This window comes from Perna viridis, chromosome 5, assembly GCF_037379345.1.
Source record: "Perna viridis isolate PV_CMFRI_1.1 ecotype Kerala chromosome 5, ASM3737934v1, whole genome shotgun sequence".
NCBI classification, from domain to species: domain Eukaryota; kingdom Metazoa; phylum Mollusca; class Bivalvia; order Mytilida; family Mytilidae; genus Perna; species Perna viridis.
This window is the reverse complement of record NC_142449.1, coordinates 14019317-14036811: the sequence shown is the minus strand read 5'-3', so window position 1 is coordinate 14036811 and position 17495 is coordinate 14019317. Positions and strand designations below refer to the sequence as shown.

Here is a 17495-nt window from a genome sequence, read left to right as displayed (position 1 = left end):
AAATTCCAGAGTTACTCAGATCTCGTTCTGGCATTTTTATTCATGGATCGCGCTGGGCTTCGCCATTATTTACCCAAATAATCCAGTCATTATATTACGTTCCCTACAATTACTCCATTGGCATTGAAACGGATACGGAGAAGGGTTACACCAATGTTGCAATTTGTAATTTTTATTAGATCTGGTGACAAAAATAATCTGTTGGCGATTTTCTCTGCGCCTAGGTTTTGTATATTAAAAATAAAACTGACAGAAAGTTGACAGCAACAGATGTTCTTTCTAATTAAACAATTGTGTTGACACCTGGTCAGAGTTGAATGACCATTACCAATTTACGACTGAAGCCAATCAAATGTAATTAGACCAGGTGATCATGACTTACAATATGATTATGGGAGATGTCAATCCGATGTAAATATATCATTGAGCCAATCAAAACTCATAATCTGGTCAAAGGTAAACACAATCATGGCCATGTGCATATGGCTACATACAAGCTTCACAGCCCTGTTAAACCATATCATACATTCAGAAACAGATTTACCATAAAACAGAATAAATTAAATCCAATTAACAATGATTATCCCATCAGGAAGTGTCTAAAACACTTCGAAAAGCAAGAATTGATAAAAGAAAATGGATGACATTTGTTTACACTATTTTGGCGGGAAAATCAGTAAACAAATAGAATAAGGATTCCCAAAATGTAATTAAAGAAATACTGATGGCATTAAGTAATATTGATTCTAAAATCTAGTAGGAGTACAAGGGATAATTTAAAAGGAACATAATTAATGGTCCATAGTAGTTTGCTAGAAGTTTTATCTCTTGAAAAAAGAATCCAGTTTGTTGAAAATTTAAAGATAAAAATCAAGTCATAATTTTAGATAAATTTAATTAGACCATGAAGGATAAGGGTCAACATGTCTATATGTGCATAGTAATATTAAGTCCTTGACAGAAATAAAACACCTGTTTCTGGAGTAGTACTTTATTATTTTGTATATAAAAAGTGACTAATGGTTTTAGATCCTGACTAAGACTAGAGCTAAAAACCTGCTTTATACATACATCAGGAGTGAATCTTGGGTACATGTATGACATGAATGAAGTGGTTATTTTGTTGAATTGACAAAGATAACTCATCAGTAGACTAAGTGTCATATCTTAAAAAATGCAATGAATTTTTTTGGCACGCATTTTGGCTCTAATTTTTGAAAATTAGCAGCTGGCAAATTTTCTGGGATAGAATTTTGGAAGCCAGAGCACCCCCTATAATATCAATCAACATGGCGGGGTACATGTTGCAGGCCGCTTCCAATCTACAAGTTACAAGTTTATTTGCATTAAAATTCCTTAAATGTAACCACATGGATAAGAGAAAAGAAATCATGGTTATAGATGAAAACACTATGTACCACATACATCACGAATTATATCATATTTCATCTACCCTATTTATGAAATCTTGAAGTTTTCCAAATTTAAAAATATTGAGTACTTCTTGTATTCAATCATTATTTTGATTATGATCTTCCTACATATTTGATTTAAATGCTACTGATGAGCAGTTACTCCTTTAAACACATGTACAGCAAATGGAAATTTACAAATGTATAAAACTGGTATTTTTTTGTATTTTGACATACAGTGGCTTTTTTTTTTTTTTTTTTTTTTTTTTAAAGAAAAAAAAAGAAAAGCCTACCTACCTACCTACCTTATTTTTTTCAGACTTGGACACACACGTTTTTTGTTTGCCTAAGCACTTGTGCCAATTGTATTGATTTATGACAGGTATAGGTGATTAATAAGCACACATAATTGGGAAATACATTGCCGATTTGCAATACGTGACGCAAATTTGAATACATGGCGCTCATTTTGAATTCATGGCGCAAGAAAAATAACACATGGCACAGTGCCATTCAAAAAGAGGTCATGGAAAACCCTGTGTTCAAAGATTTCTTATTTGACTTTCTTGGGTTCTAATAAGAATTTCAATGTGAACAGAAGTATCAGCAGGGGTTTTAAGATGAAAGAAAGTCAATTATGAGTGAAGCAAATTTTGTTACTCTTTTGATGGGCAAAAGGGTCTTCTGCCCCTCTATTTTAGGCTACCTGGAAAAAAAGTTCTTTTCTTATCCAAAACATAACCTCCATGTATTATTACTTTTTATAGATAGAGGAAGAGTTACATCCAAAAGTACAGTTTAAAGCCAGACCACCAGAAGTGTTAAGAAATAAACCTTTTATACCAGAAAAATCATCTAAACCTTTAACAGGTAGGTATATTTTTTCTGTTTATGGTACTTTAAAAAAAAAAACACAATCGTTAATCTTCTTTAACACACTGCAAATAAAGTTTGGGGTATGTATGAAATGTTGTCTGTATGTTTGTTCACATGTCTTGTAAACGCAACTCTCCTACGCTCCAAGGCTCAACAGATTTTGGTTCAATATTATAGGTTAGTAGATGTAGGAATATATCTGTATTATCTAATGTCTGCTGAATGGAATAATACAGCAATTTTAAATGTTAATTCCTGTAAGTGCAACGCCTCTTAAATAATGATTTTCCTAAGGAAGATTAGGCATCAAATGTGCACAAAGAAAATAAAGGGAGATAATGCAACATAAATCCACATGAAGCAGGATATTCTTTTTTTTTTAGCTTGCTCGCAGTATTTCTAGTTGTTTCATAGTTCAAACCCTATTTAAATAAGAGTCATTGATACAATGGTGTGACATTTACCATTGTAAACTGATCATTGTAATTTTGTTTTTTCTTTCATACTTAACATCGATTATTGTATATCTTGTTTGTTTGTTGGGGTTTAACGTCTGAGCAGCAATATTTCAGCTATATTCAGACAAAGTGTATATCTTAGATACTGGTGAGTATTTCCTGGAAACAGTGTAGTATACTGGGAACATAAGTACTTCAAAGAATTCATATTACTGCACAGATAATTTTCTCACATTTATTTTACCCTAAGGTGTTGTACATAGATTCACTATCAAGTAAATGAGTTGTTATAAGTAAACTTATTTGTTTTAGATATAAGTGAGTTTTCACTGAATACAGAAAGGAGAGCAGTAGTGCGTGAAGATTTTGAGATGCATAAGAAAGCTAAAGAGGCAGAACATGAGGCTGTGAAAAGAAGAATAGAAAGAGAAAAAGAGGAGGAAGAAGAACGAGCAATAGCCAAACTTAGAGCAGAAATGGTTCATAAAAGCAATCCTATCAAAAAATATAAAAATGTTGAAGTACAACCTAGTGATAAACCAGTAACATATCCCATGACACCAAAGTTTGAAACAGACAGGAGATTGAGAAATAAAGTGAGAGTATGATGTGTACATTCATATACTATTTTTATGAAAAAATGTAAAATTTTATTTTTAGCTATTCGTGTTTGGTAAATTTTGTATTCACTTCTTTCTGTTCATTCTTCTTTCTATTTGTGAGGTATTTAAGGTGGACTGAAAAACATCATCTAATGACATTTCAAAGAGTGGTAAAAGACAGCTTCTGAGCTACTGAGTGCTAATACTCCATTTCTCCTATAGGTGTTTGTTTGCTTTGTAAATGTTATTTACATTAGTGAATTTTGATGTTTTCTATACATATTATTCAGCAACAGCATTAAGACTGTGTTGCTATGAACCCAATATCATCTTTGTAAATTACGTGTATAGAATTATTAACTTTCAAGATGAAGTTCTCTCTGATATATGTGGACATGATTTTCACCATCAGTCACCAATTTTATACTCTCATACCTTCTCTTTCACTATTCCTTCCTGATAATTTTGATATATATTGCACTTGATAGATTATTATGCATGCCTCACTGTTAGGTATTCTGTCTTTTCTAAGAAAATTTATGCCTACCAAGAAGAACCTTCTTTTTACCCCCACTGACAACTAAGATCAAATTGAAATTACATGGGTTTGCATTTATCTTTTATTATTTAGCAACATCTGTAACAAAACTAAAATAAAACATATACAAGTCCTTACTGATTTTCAGTTACATGTAACTGATGAGTTAAATATATATTTGGGTAAAATATGGGATAGAGTAACGTCTCCCCACTTATTGTTATAAACATGCATGCATACATGTTAATGGATTGATTAAATTAAATATGTTTTAATCACAACATCACCAATGCAATGTGGTGTACTATTTAAGTACTTGTGTTTGTAAGAATCAGGCAGTATGGAGAAAAATGGTGAGAAAAAAGTAACATGATTTTTTTGATATACCAGTAGTTCAGTTTTTATTAGTTTTGCTTGATTGTTTCAAACTTTCAAATTTTTGAAGATCTGTTTATGAAAGTTGTCATCAGTTACCATCAAATGGACAGACACAGACCTACTGGGTTGTTTTCAAGCTTGTATCTGTCATGTGTATATTTGCCACTTATGCTATGTATTTTACTCTATTATAAAGGAGCATTATTTTAATTTATTTGTTTTATTTTATTAATGTCACATAAATAGTGAATTTTTACTGTGTATGATGATTTTATTCCTGTATCCTATCTATATGATATGGTTCTTTTGCTATCAATTGTTAGCAACTGAAGATCTTTATCGTTACTTTTATGTATTTAATGATGAACACTGAATCATTTTTTCCTCTGTAGAATCATGTTTCTTTAAATTTTGGTTCTCTTTGTGTAGGTTTATCCTGGGTTACAATCAATCAATCAATCCAAGGATTTCTAGTTAGTTAAAGATCGGGTTTCAAGACTTGTGTAGTATCTTACTTGTGAACTTCCATTAGTCCAACTGTTATAAATGGGCAGGAGGTTACATGCACCAAGAAGACTCTGTCTTAAGAAAATGCTTTGTTTACATTTAAACCTCATAAGAACCCTAGAACAATTTTTAACAATTATATGTGAAGCAGCATTTATCTAAATCTAACATTTCTCTTTGTAAAATAAGTGTTCTTTTTTTTTCAAAATGTTTTCACTTTTGCATGGAGTGTATTTAAGATAAAGTTTTTGTCTTTGCTCCAATAAATGACAATACTCCATCATTAAAAAAAAGTAATGATGGAGTATAAATAAATATACAAAATGTTCATTCCTTAATCTTCGAAAAGTGAGTCTGAGTAAATATTTAGTGTAATTTTTCCAGGGAAGCCTAATTTGTTTTACTATAGGTGTTTGTCTAAAGAAGTTGTGTTTTATGAGATGAATTTCTTTAAGATCTTGAATTTAGGCCATCATAAAAAAAATGTCCTCAAACATTCTCAAACATTTTTCAAAATTAGGGGCAGGCAAGCAAATTTGATTTCTTATTGTCTATCAGTTTAGGAGAAATTGCTGTCAGTTTGAAAGAAATTGACCTAAATTGGAAAAAAAAATTAAAATAAAATTTTCTGGAGAGGGTGAAAAAAATAGGGTCCGGAGGGAATGAGAATCTAGGATATTTTTTTTTATTTTGACCTTAATGTGACTTTATAATATCCTTGAATTACATGTGAAAAGGATTGCCATCTTATAGATTTCTGATGAAAACAAAATGTAATAAGCATTGGGGATGGTTTATGTGATAAATATGAAATAAAACTGATTCAAATTTAATACAGTGTTTTATTTGTAAGATTTTTAGTGGGTTTATTAATTATACCTCATTATTTTAATACATATACTAATTTAACAAAAAGTTCAGCGCCTCTTTCCTAATGATGTTCATCAAACATTCAAAAATAAGAGGAGCTAAACTGAAGTTGGACTGACTTGCAGCATATCATACAAACTATTCAACACTTAATTGAGCCCCATCAAAATTGGTTAAGATGTGATGAATTAATACAAAGTTGAATTAAATGATTGATTTTGGTCCCTAAGTAGTGCCAAACCCCAAATACCAAGTTATCACGCCATTAATCATGTTCTTTGTGATAACACTATGAACACAAACTTTCCCACGCTTTCTTGGTGCATTGTAGATCACAAGATAAGTCCTGAGCAAAGGTGGTTTGTCTAGCAATGTCAAAGGTCATTGTAGTTTCACTTGGGGTCCAAGCAGTTGTAGAAATATGAAGTTTGGATGTACAAATCCTTGTATAGATTTGACTAGAAGTATTAAGTGATGGTGATACTTGTGTTTACTAATTAGATTCATCATTTGTGAAGTGATTGCTGAGCAGTAAATAGTAATATATTCAGTTTTATTTGAAAAGAATTTAGTAGAAGCGAGGCACTCCCAAATCTGGGATCACCCATTTCGTGTTAATAAACTAGTTGGGCTTAGAGTAGGAGCAAGCCCCTGTGCACGAGGTATACCTTTGTGGTATTGAACCTTATATTGAGGTACAGTTTAATAGCAATTCATACACTTATGTATCATACTCTAGTTATTAAAACTTACAAAATGCTGGTTGTTTGCCCCTAATTCCCAAACAGTTGAAACTGATACTCCTTTTCTGTTATTGAACCTTGTTCTCTTGAACTCAGTTTGTTGGCAAATTGATTTGAATCAAATTCTAAAGGTGCACAATGGGAATATATAATAAAGAATCTATGAAAGTTTCATTAAATTCCAATCAGAGGAACAAAATCGATCCAAGGCTGACCTTTATGGTACAGAATATTGTGGATTAGTATCACAGTAAAGCATCTTTATAATTTTACTGGAGTTATATAGTTTTATTCTTATTTTGGCCCTTAATTCAATAACAGTTCAGGCCACAACTTCAAAAATCAATACCAACCTTCCCTTCGTGGTTTGGAACCATCATGTAAATGCCATCAAGAGCAACCAATATTCAAATTTCTGCACAAAAAACAAGTGTCTACAAAGATGACTATACTACCGCAATTTCAGCAACTGTGTCATTTATTAAGGGTGTGATAGCCGTAAGAAAATTGGTAGTTAATTTTTGTTTATTAGTGAATTATATTTTAGGAAGTTCTTACTTATTCCACTGATGGCTTATGTAGGGCTTAAAAATACACTCTGCCTTCTACAAAGACAAGAATTTGCAATGAACTATCAGACATTACCACTTTATCAGAAAAAATTAACATAACACATGATCATTAAGACGTTTGGTAGCAACATTCCATAATATTACAGGTGTATGTTATTTTAAGGATGTAATTTGATATCAGATTACAAGGATAAGCTGTTATTGTGTCACTTGAGAAATCTGAATGATTGATTAGTTGTAGTTTTACACCATATGGCATTCATTCATACAAGAGAACAGACTACTAGTCATAATCTAACCTGCAATTTTTAAGTGCAAACATAAGGCTAAGTAAACTTAAATGATACATTTTCATCCAATCTTCATAAAAAATATGGTGCAGTTAGCTATTTGAAAGATTAGATAATTAATCCATAGCCACATCAGTTTCAGAGAAGACGCATTATTTAAGTCGCCTAGAAGTGAACAATTTGTAAGTTATAGTACCCCAATACTAGAATTGATCTGAAAAAAGTCCTGATTTTGAAATTCCCGCCCCAAGATTCTTTATTTTGGTAAATTTTTTAGGGGGGGAAGGGATGACAATCTACTTATTATTTTATTTGGCCTAAACAACAGCTTGCCAATAGGCATGTCACATGACATGGACACTTCTTTCTGACCACGGGCAAACCAGTCATCACATATCTCTTTCATACCTGTGAATGATTGAGAAGCATCCACTACAATGCATGAGATTAAGCACACAACCTGCAAACAGATAAATTTAGAATTGTACCTTAATGGTTTAATGCCATTTTGGACTATCCCTATGATGGACAGAACTCAATGTTGTATTTTAGACAAAACAGCTTCTCCGCACTTGCATAATCTTCTACTTCTGTGTCAACAAATTTCTTCAATTCCATCCTAATATTTTTTAGCCATTCATAGTTGAGGTCTTACATTCTACATATCTAGGACATCTCTGACACATGGTCCATAACAAGCTTTAAACATCTACACTAAAAATAGTATCACTCTTGTCATAAAATTCTTATATCACACTAGTAATAAAATACAATTAAAAAAATTAGGAAATTGTTTTATTTTTTTCTATAAATAACAACTTCAAAGACAAATTAATGAAACAAAGTTCTATCCACTCTGGTGCCGTACATGAGTTTCCATGAGTGAGGAACTTTCCATGTTAGACCAGGCATCATTACTGATTTACCATCTATACCAATTATATGTTTAGGCTGAAAAAAAAAGAGACAAATTGGTACAAATTTCATCAAAACTTTATCTAAAAAGGCTAAATATAAAACAAGTATTAAAGTTAATCATTCACAAAAACTCATTAGTTAGTTTTGAGGTCTTTTAAGAGGGAAGGAACAATTTTCTCTCAAATGATATTTGACTCAGTTTGCACAACTATTTCGTTTATTTGATTATGCATATGCAATAATGCACATTGCGCTTCTGCATTAAAAGTTCAAACAAGCACTTTTTAACAGTATACATTATTTCCAAATTATGTCACTAGTACTCACTACCAATACAACACTTTAGAGCCATTCATATATCTACATATGTAAGATATCATAAACATTCAGCATGGAACGGAACCAGTTATTGTACCCAATACAATTATGAAAACAAAGAAAAGTATGACCAAACTGTGAAGCAGTAGTAGGCTACAGAGACACCCCTGGATTTAAGATGATCTACCATATTCTAAAAAATTGATCTTAATACAAAGATTATACTATATGCCCTAACTACTTTGTGGACAGGGCATAATAAGCTTACAAAAGCTAGTGTGTGTTAAACAAAAAGTGCAATGACATAAAATCATATTCAATAGGCTATAATGTCCAAAATGTCAATGTGGTTTTACAACCTGTATACTGGTAAAGTAATTTATACCTCCATATCTATAATATTAAGCCAGCTGTTTAAATGTTTAGCTAACTCTAACCCATCAGTGCAGTTGTCTCCTTCTGCACAAAACATTAACAGGATACATACTCTCATATCATCAGAACTGCAAAGAAATAAATATACACGCATAATCATTAGAGCTGTAAAGAAATAAATATACACTCTCATATTATCAGGACTGCAAAGAAATCTTGTCACCCAATTTTTTCTTCCTGTACCTATTTTCTTGTATTGCATGTTTGTACAACTTTCTGACTGGGCTGATGATAGCTTACCATTTGGTGGGATCCTCACTGTGTATTGAAGGCTAGACAATGAGTAAGAGCCATTATTTATTTTTTTCTCTTTTGTATGTGACTATTTGGGTGGTTGCCTCATGAACATTCCCCACCTCCACATCCTTTCCTCACCATCGTTTAAGAGATATCATTGACATAAGCTGTAGTAGCAATGTGTCTTAGACTATACAATGTTTACCATTCCTCAAACAATGATTTAGCTATGCCACCACCAGGAATATACAAGGTGGAGTTATCTCCACTTTCACCACATCCTGTCAGCCTCTTCTCCAACTCTGTCCATCCTAATTTCTCTTTCATATGCTTCACTTCATGAGATTCTATTTTAGACCCAGCAACAAATCGAAATTGAGATCTGAAACATGATTTGGACATTCTCAATATGAAAAATGTTTTCAGAAAAAAATAATCTTTCTGGAATTAAAACCTTTTTCCAGACAATAAATTTATTATTACAGATAAATGGTTTGGAAAGCTTGAGTACACAGAGAACTGCTAAACTTGTGCAGTTAAAAGAAAGAGCAAAGAAAGAAATACTGTATGTAAAAATTAGCCCATAATAACTCAATAGCAACATACTAGGTTATAAAATCCTTTACTGCCAAATTTCAGAAAGTTTTAAAAAAAAAAAGTGTCATAACTATTTAAATGTTGGTAAAGTAATGACATAATTTAAAACAGTAACATTTTTATTTGAATTCTGTCAAACAGAAAATATTAACTAGATTATTTGTTGTTACTACAGATCAATACAGGTTTATAACCTGTCAAGTTTTTCTCCACTTCACCTAACTTACTTTCTTACTTTTGTTGGTTCTCAAAGCACTGTTGGCACAAACTGGGTTCATTCACATGGATAATAATCTTGAAAATTTATATTTGGACGTATTGACCTCTCTAATTTGACATTTAAGTTTATTTAAAGAAGTGTCATCGTTCTGTTACTGTGGATTTTATTACTTTAGTTTTCGGGCCTATCAGAGCTTACCAAAACTGTGTTTACACTTATTGAAGACCTTTTGTTGATCTCTGTAGGTATTTACTATTTTCATAAAGGTTTGCGATGGTGAATTTGTTTTGTTTCAACGTATCTGTTCCTTTATCTATAATTCTTAGATGGACCTGTGATTAAACCAGATATCAGTAAGCAAGCTGGTAAACCTTACCCTTCTAGTTGACAGTCAATCCTTTCATGAGCATAACTACTGCTTAAAATAACAAGTTGGTTTATGTTAACCTCTTTCATCCATTTTCTCAACCACATTTTAAACGAGGCTCTCTTTCCCTGTTAAAATAACAAATATATGTACATGTACTGCAAGATGAAATGTCTTTGTGAATATGGTAAAATATGTTCAAGCTTTTGTTCACATAATGTAACCACAACTCTCATAACAACAATTAAAAACAAAAACACTGTTCATGTTTTTAACACTCTTTTAAACAGAAGTGTGATTGAACTTTTAGAAATACAAGCATTCTGAGGTAAATGAATGCAATACAAAGACCTCTATTGGATGAAAAATCTGTTGATGAGAATAGAATGCAATCTGCATGCACAACTTTTTAATTGAACAATGTGGAAAACTGAGTTCTCCATTAATTTCCTAAGTACAAAGTCTTTTGCAAAAAATCAAAGAACCAATACGAAATTCAAAATTTATCTAACTTTTCATGGTCAAGCAGTTCACCAAATATCAAATGAACACATGCAAACATGATGAAAAAATACCGAAAACTGAGTTTTTGCATTTATTTTTGAAAAAAAATGTAAGAATCAGAATAAAATTCAAACTTGATCTGTAACTTATCATGATAAGACAATAAATATCATATGACTGTCTGAAAGCATGACATAAAAAAGTACAAAACTGAGTTTTTGCATTAAATTTCTAAGTACAAGGGCCATAACTAAAAAAAATTAACAAACCAGAACAAAATTCGAACTTGATCAGTAAGTTATCTTGATAAAGCAATGTACCAAATTCCAAATAAATATCAGCAAGTATGATGAAAAAATATGTGGAAAACCACTACAAATTTTAACTAGAACTGTAAATTGTCATTGTAAAGCAAGAGCTAAGTTATCATCTGCAGGTATGACCCAAAAAAGTGTGGAAAACTGATTTTCCACACTGACAGAGAGACAAAAAAGTGTACACCTATAATTCCCTTCACTCACTGAAAGTCACTGTGGATTTTAGATTCACAGAATAAGATGACAACTTTGGATTGATATATATATTAAATAAATATTGAACTTACCTTAATAAATGGAGCTCTCTGTTGGATTATAATAGTCTTGTTCTCTAAATTCTCATAAACTGAAAATTACCAATTAACATTGAAATGAAACTGATACAAGGCTGGATTTTGTGCAGTGAATGGGATTTAGATTTTTGTGATTAGGTCATATTCTTACCCAATTTTAAAAAACTGAGCCAATCATCATATTTCTTTGTCTTTTTAATGGTGTCAGCAATATACACAAAAACAATATATAAACTTAATAAACTATAGTGGGAGTCACACAAAATAGCCAAAGATAGCATATACTGAAGAAAAAATGGCTAAGTTCAACAGGTAAAAATCTATTTAAAATCTGTCATTTGTCCACCATCCTGGATAAAAGTTGCATAACTTTAATATGCATATAAAAAATGCAAAGATGCAAAATAAAGACATTGTTGACTTCACTGAAGAGGCAAACAAAGTAATGAAAGTAATATTACTTGATCAACAAAAACTTTTGATAGGATATAATGGTATTGATTAAGGAGGTAGACCTAAGGTAAGGGACACAACTCTTAAAAATCATTAGAATGTTTGTATTCAGCATTTTACATCAACTTCATGTAAGCATCAAAGTAACCTGGACTGATTTCATTAGGTTTCAAATGAAAGCTTGACAGGCTTTGGTGAAATTGATTATGATACAAACATATCACTGACTTCATAAGTTATGTACCTTACCCTAGGTCTACCTCCTTAAACTATATTTGAAAAAAAAATAGATAACACTGAGATGGAAACTATCTCTAAGGAAATAAATGAATTATGAACATTTTGTAGGATCAACATTTTAAAGGAAATTTAAGCTGATCTTCATGCCAAATACCAAAATCCTTACACCAATAGCCAATGAAGTTACAGCCTGGACATGAATCTGAATTGCAAAATCATTAACTTGACTTCGAGCTTGAGGTCAAAGTTGACAACCAAGGTATGCCAAACATCATCTTAAGCTGATTTGCCCACATGCCAAATATCAAAAGACAACAAAGTTACAGTCTGGACATGATTTATGATGGACAGACACACAGACGGACCAGCTGATCACTATAGGGTGTCATGGAGTTCTTATTAATTTTTGGGGAAAATCTGTGCTTGTATTCAAACACTGAGTAAGAATTAGATCACAGCAATTAAAAGCAAACATTATGTCTCAAAAAAATAACACCATTTCTATATTCAATTGTATGTATATCTATATAACAGGCTGAGCCAATGGCATGAGAAAACCAAATGTTAAAAAATAACTTATTTCAGAGGCCAACACAATTATTTCAACAAGATTTCCTGGAAAAAGAAAAAGAAATCCACACTAGTTAATTATGTTTTACTTCATTAAACAAATATTTCTTGAGACTTACCTTCACAACAAGTGACCATTTTACATGAAACTGACTCAGGATGAGCAAATGGATCATTGCCTGCTAAGGGTAGAATACTATCATGGTAAATATAACCAATCCTTTCCATCCATAAGGTAGATATAATCATATCAACGGCAAGCTGCCCCACATTTCCAACTGATACACTGGGCTGAAAAGAGTAAAAATATCACATGAAAATTTTATCAAAACAGTTTATCATTCCAGTGGCAGATATGACTGAAGATAGCAGGGTAAGAACCCTCAAAATTTTGTTAACTTTTGCCAAAATGGGAAGATAATAGCCTGGACAGCTTTTACAAATTACTGGGTCTGTCCCTGTGTTTAATTACTGGGTCTGTTCCTGTGTTTATTGTGCTACTTACTCAGTAGCCAACTTGTAACACAATACATTACAGGAGTTCCATATGTTTACATCCTAGCCATTCCGTAACGGAAAACATTCTAGAACCAATTTTAGTATGTTGGAAAGTGAATTATCTTGCATAAGGCCAAAACAAATACTAATGTCTGTTTCCTGCTACCCTATCTATTCTATAATTTTATTTATGATTACCCTAAACATTCTATGCCCATTTTAGCTCAAGCATCGTTAAAGTATTGTTTCCATGTTTACTCAATGTAATTTTCTTTTAATAAATTTAATAAAATAATATCTCTAACTACAGACCCTATTTTTTTTGCTGCTAACAGGAAACAAGACTACTCGTATTAATATTTTTTTTGCCTAACTTGCATATTTACAATTTCAAACAATCCTTATTTGTGCCAATTCATTTACATTAATCAGTTATGGCTTTACTGTGTGTACATATATACATTTATTCAAACCCTAGATTTATCCTACAAGGGGGAATGACCTGAGCAGCGAAAGCTGTATTTTTATTAAAGCCAAGCTGGAGTGGTCTAGGGCACTGGACTTAGTGCAGGCAGTGTTGCCATAGATGTCACAGAGGCACTAGAGTCCCTCGGAGAGAACAACTAAAAATTTGCTTTGAAAATTGACAGTTCTAACATTGTTGGGAATTTTTCAGACCCTTATAAAAATTTATATATGTATATACACTTATCTTTATTTCTCATACATCCAATGATCATGGGTATAGAGAATAAGACATAAACAATGATCATGGTTATAGAGAATAAAACATATAGAGAATAAAACATAAACAAGCAAAATACAAAACACAGTAAAGTATATGTACAATATATACACAATTTGAATGAACTCGGGATAAATATAAAGTCCATTTTTTTCTGAAGCTCATGGCTAGCCCTTCAGCCTGTAGTAACAATATTCTAATTCAAATTTGCTTTGTAGCCTATGAATTTATAAGAGCTTTCTCAACAGCAATAGCTTATTCCATGACATTGATTTTAAGATTTGAAGTGTATTGGAAATTTGACAATAATATTTTGATAGAAATTTCTTTCGTCGCTCAATAAATGCTAAACATTCAATAATAAATTGGTATTTATTACCAATGTTCCTTGTACAAAAAATAAAAAGTTATTTTTCTCTATCCACATTTTTCCAACGTCCAACATGTACTTATCACTGTTACTTTATGTTCTGACACCAGCTTCATATGGGCGTGTCATATTCTGGAATTTGATTTCAGACTGTGTAACAAAATCTGTCTATCTGCTTACTCAGTTTATATTGAGACCATAACCCAAACATTGGGTGGATGGGTATCATAAGTGGGCTTTGAATCACAGATTTTTGTTGTTGTTGTTGTTCAGTAAATCTTTGTTAATTCAGAACTATAATCACTCTTCACAGAACCCATCGAAACGAGATTCTGAGAAAACTGGAAGGAAATTTTTATACTAAAATACAAAAGGTCAAATAAAAGCAAGTCGGTAAAAAGGAAGTTGTTGCAGCACAAGTCCAAAATAATACCAAGTGGTTGTGACAAGTACACGTAGTAGAGATAATTTCTTTGAAAATTTAATATAAATACAATAAGAAAATAATCAAAGTCAAAACATAAAAAGAGTCGACAAAAAAAAGGCACAAAGCATTGAACACAAGTAAAACACTATTTCCATCATCCATATAATAGAACAAAAATTCTGATATACTATTGGTCTTATGTATAAATTAAAATGCTTACAATGTATCATAAATCATGCATTTAATGCAACAAATGTAAAATGAATAATTGCCTCCCCAATCCAAAATCTTGCACATTATCTTAAAGTAAAGAGCTACAGCAGAATTACCCAATACTAATTCCCTCTTGCTAAAAGGCTATTAAGCACTCAAATAATCCATTATAAGAAGTGAAATCCCAAAGAACAACATCCACCTATTATCCCCCCTAGTAAAAAGAGAAAATTTTGAGTACAATCAAAGCCATAGCTGTTAATATTTGATTTTGTATATTTATTGGCCTTCTCAGTTTCACACCAGCTTTAACTCTGGCCCTGGAAGTTGGAAATAACAAGAATTGCCAGCTACATTGAGACACATACATGTAACATGGATAACATGAAAGGCACACAATGAAGTAAGAAAAATAGCATACATGTATTGTGTAACCAATTATGCTATCGAAGTGGCAAGGTATTATGTGATACCATCCAAAAATAAAGTAATTGCTTCCCAGATGGTAAGTTACTTTATCAAACAATCTTTTCAAACTTATTACAACTACAGACAATCATAAAATAGTAAATATTCAAACTTCAGTTAATTAAGGATTGTTTTGAATTTTTGCCAAGTTATGCTCACATAACCAACTTTTGGGCAATTAAAGCTTGTTCACAAACTGCTTTGCTTTCATGAATAGTAAACTGCCCTAAGTTGGTTATTTCACATAACCTGGTAAAAAATTAAAAACAATCCTTACTTAAAAAATTTAAGCAAGCTTGCTCTTAAATGTATAGAAATTTGTATAAAAATTCATCACACTGACACTTGAGAATGTTTGGTCCAGCCAAAACACTACATCAGGTACATTGAAGCTTCAGAAATATAAATATAAAAAATGCAAGCAAGTGTTTAAAAGAAGTCTATGTTATTATTCAAAAAAGCTAATTCTGGTTGGAAGGATATTGATAAAACCCTGCAATTTTCCTCCCACTAATTAGTAATGAAAAATTCCTGAACAAACTTGGCAAAATGATAAATGCCCTGTAATATGGCATGAAGTCTAATTTGTTGAAAAGGGAACCTGATACTTTTGCTTTGGACTTCACTTATACTTAAGTCACTGCCTTCCTCAAATGGGTAAAAAACTCACCATTTTTGGATAATACCAAAATTTTGGGGGGGGGGGGAAGGGTAGACAAACAGACCCTTGTTCTGTGGGATACTCGATGAGCTTATGTGAAGCATGGTCAATATATACTATATGAGAAAAATTATTTTTGTTCTACCCAAGTCCTACCTCACAGAAGTGTATATTGGGCATGCTCATCAACTTACCACAAAGGCAATGGCTCCTATTTAACGTATTCGTGGTGGGGGACCCTTGTTCTGTGGGATACTTGATGAGCTTATGTGAAGCATGGTCAATATACACTATGTGAGAAAAATTATTTTTGTTCTATCCAAGTCCTACCTCGCAGAAGTGTATATTGGGCATGCTCATCATCTTACCACAAAGGCAGTGGCTCCTATTTAACGTATTTGTAGTGGGGACCTTTTCAGGCTAATCATCCACACATACAGTTTCTGTCAAAAACATATGAATAGTGACGGAAACGCCTGATTCGTTGCGGAAATATTGTTGAAAAATTATATGCAAATGTGTAACTATTAATGGCTTCATGAACAGTGTTCACATTTAAAAAACTGAAGTTTTCTATTCGTGTTTTACTGAGACAGACTGCATATTGGATAGTTATAGCAATCCCCTGTGGTTGAAAATGGACGGATTATATATCGGTCAGACACAGAACAAATCACGGAAGTTATGATGAATGGTGCCAAAGTCAATGCAGTGTCTTTACCAGATGTTTTAAATAATTTGTAACAAAATCTTGGACTAAAATGTAAATATCCCAAGTGATATACTATCTGGAATGGCAGCATTATGATCTAAAATATGCCGGACTGAATCATGTGTCAAAACAATCTTTCTGGATGTGCAAAAGTTAAGACAGTCTTTCAAGTTTGGTTAATGTGTATTTTGTCTTAATTCTGAATGATTTTTAATGAATATTTATTACATCAGAAACAATTAAATAATTTTTACTGTATTTGTATTATTTAGTGTATATTTGTGTAAAAAAAAAATTTCACAATTTTCACATCACTAACTTAAAGCGATTCTATGTGTTATTGAATCAAATTGGATGTGTGGATGAAGCCTGAAGGGGCTCCATGTCCACGAATGCTTGGACGAGCAGCCACTGTCTACCACAAATCTTAATAATATATATCAAGTCATCTGTTTACAATTAGTAATTAAAGCGAAATCTATAATTACATATATCAAAGTATAGCCCTCAAAATTTCTTTCTTTGTCATCTGCAGAGACAAACATATTTACTGTATCTGTAGTCGAAGTGTCAACAGTACAGTAAACAGAATAACTTCCAATGATATTTCAACTTATGGAGGCTGACATATTGAATTGGATGTAGCAGATGCGCAGTCATGATTATCCACTTTCTTATTTGTCACC

The 17495-nt window shown here is 32.0% G+C and overlaps 2 protein-coding genes across 3 annotated transcripts in view; one reads left to right on the top strand and one right to left on the bottom strand.

Moving 5' to 3' along the window:
• LOC148616141 (targeting protein for Xklp2 homolog) overlaps window positions 1–5604 on the top strand; it is a 28978-nt gene extending 23374 nt beyond the window's left edge. For both annotated transcript variants that reach the window (XM_088582858.1, XM_088582857.1), the window contains exons 13-14: window positions 2180–2282; window positions 3059–5604. In XM_088582858.1, coding sequence (XP_088438984.1) covers window positions 2180–2282; window positions 3059–3354 — 399 coding nt within the window. In that variant the 3' untranslated portion in view covers window positions 3355–5604. The remainder of the gene's footprint in view (window positions 1–2179; window positions 2283–3058) is intronic.
• A 2420-nt stretch (window positions 5605–8024) lies between these two features.
• Window positions 8025–17448, bottom strand: LOC148616140 (proteasome assembly chaperone 2-like). The gene is made up of 7 exons (XM_088582856.1): window positions 17298–17448; window positions 12835–13006; window positions 11447–11505; window positions 10348–10466; window positions 9360–9536; window positions 8868–8985; window positions 8025–8197 (listed from the first exon to the last, which is right to left on the bottom strand). Exons 1-7 carry the CDS (start codon window positions 17352–17354, stop codon window positions 8078–8080), a joined length of 822 nt encoding a protein of 273 aa, XP_088438982.1. The 5' UTR covers window positions 17355–17448; the 3' UTR covers window positions 8025–8077.
• Window positions 17449–17495: the final 47 nt, after the last annotated feature.

Coding starts and splice junctions, on each gene's coding strand:
- LOC148616140 (XM_088582856.1), bottom strand. CDS start 17,354: ATGTTTGTCTCTGCAGATGACAAAGAAAGAAATTTTGAGGGCTATACT. Junction 13,007..17,297: donor AGGGCTATACTTTGATATAT/GTAATTATAGAT, acceptor TACTCTTTTCAG/CCCAGTGTATCAGTTGGAAA. Junction 9,537..10,347: donor ATTGACTGTCAACTAGAAGG/GTAAGGTTTACC, acceptor ATCATGTTTCAG/ATCTCAATTTCGATTTGTTG.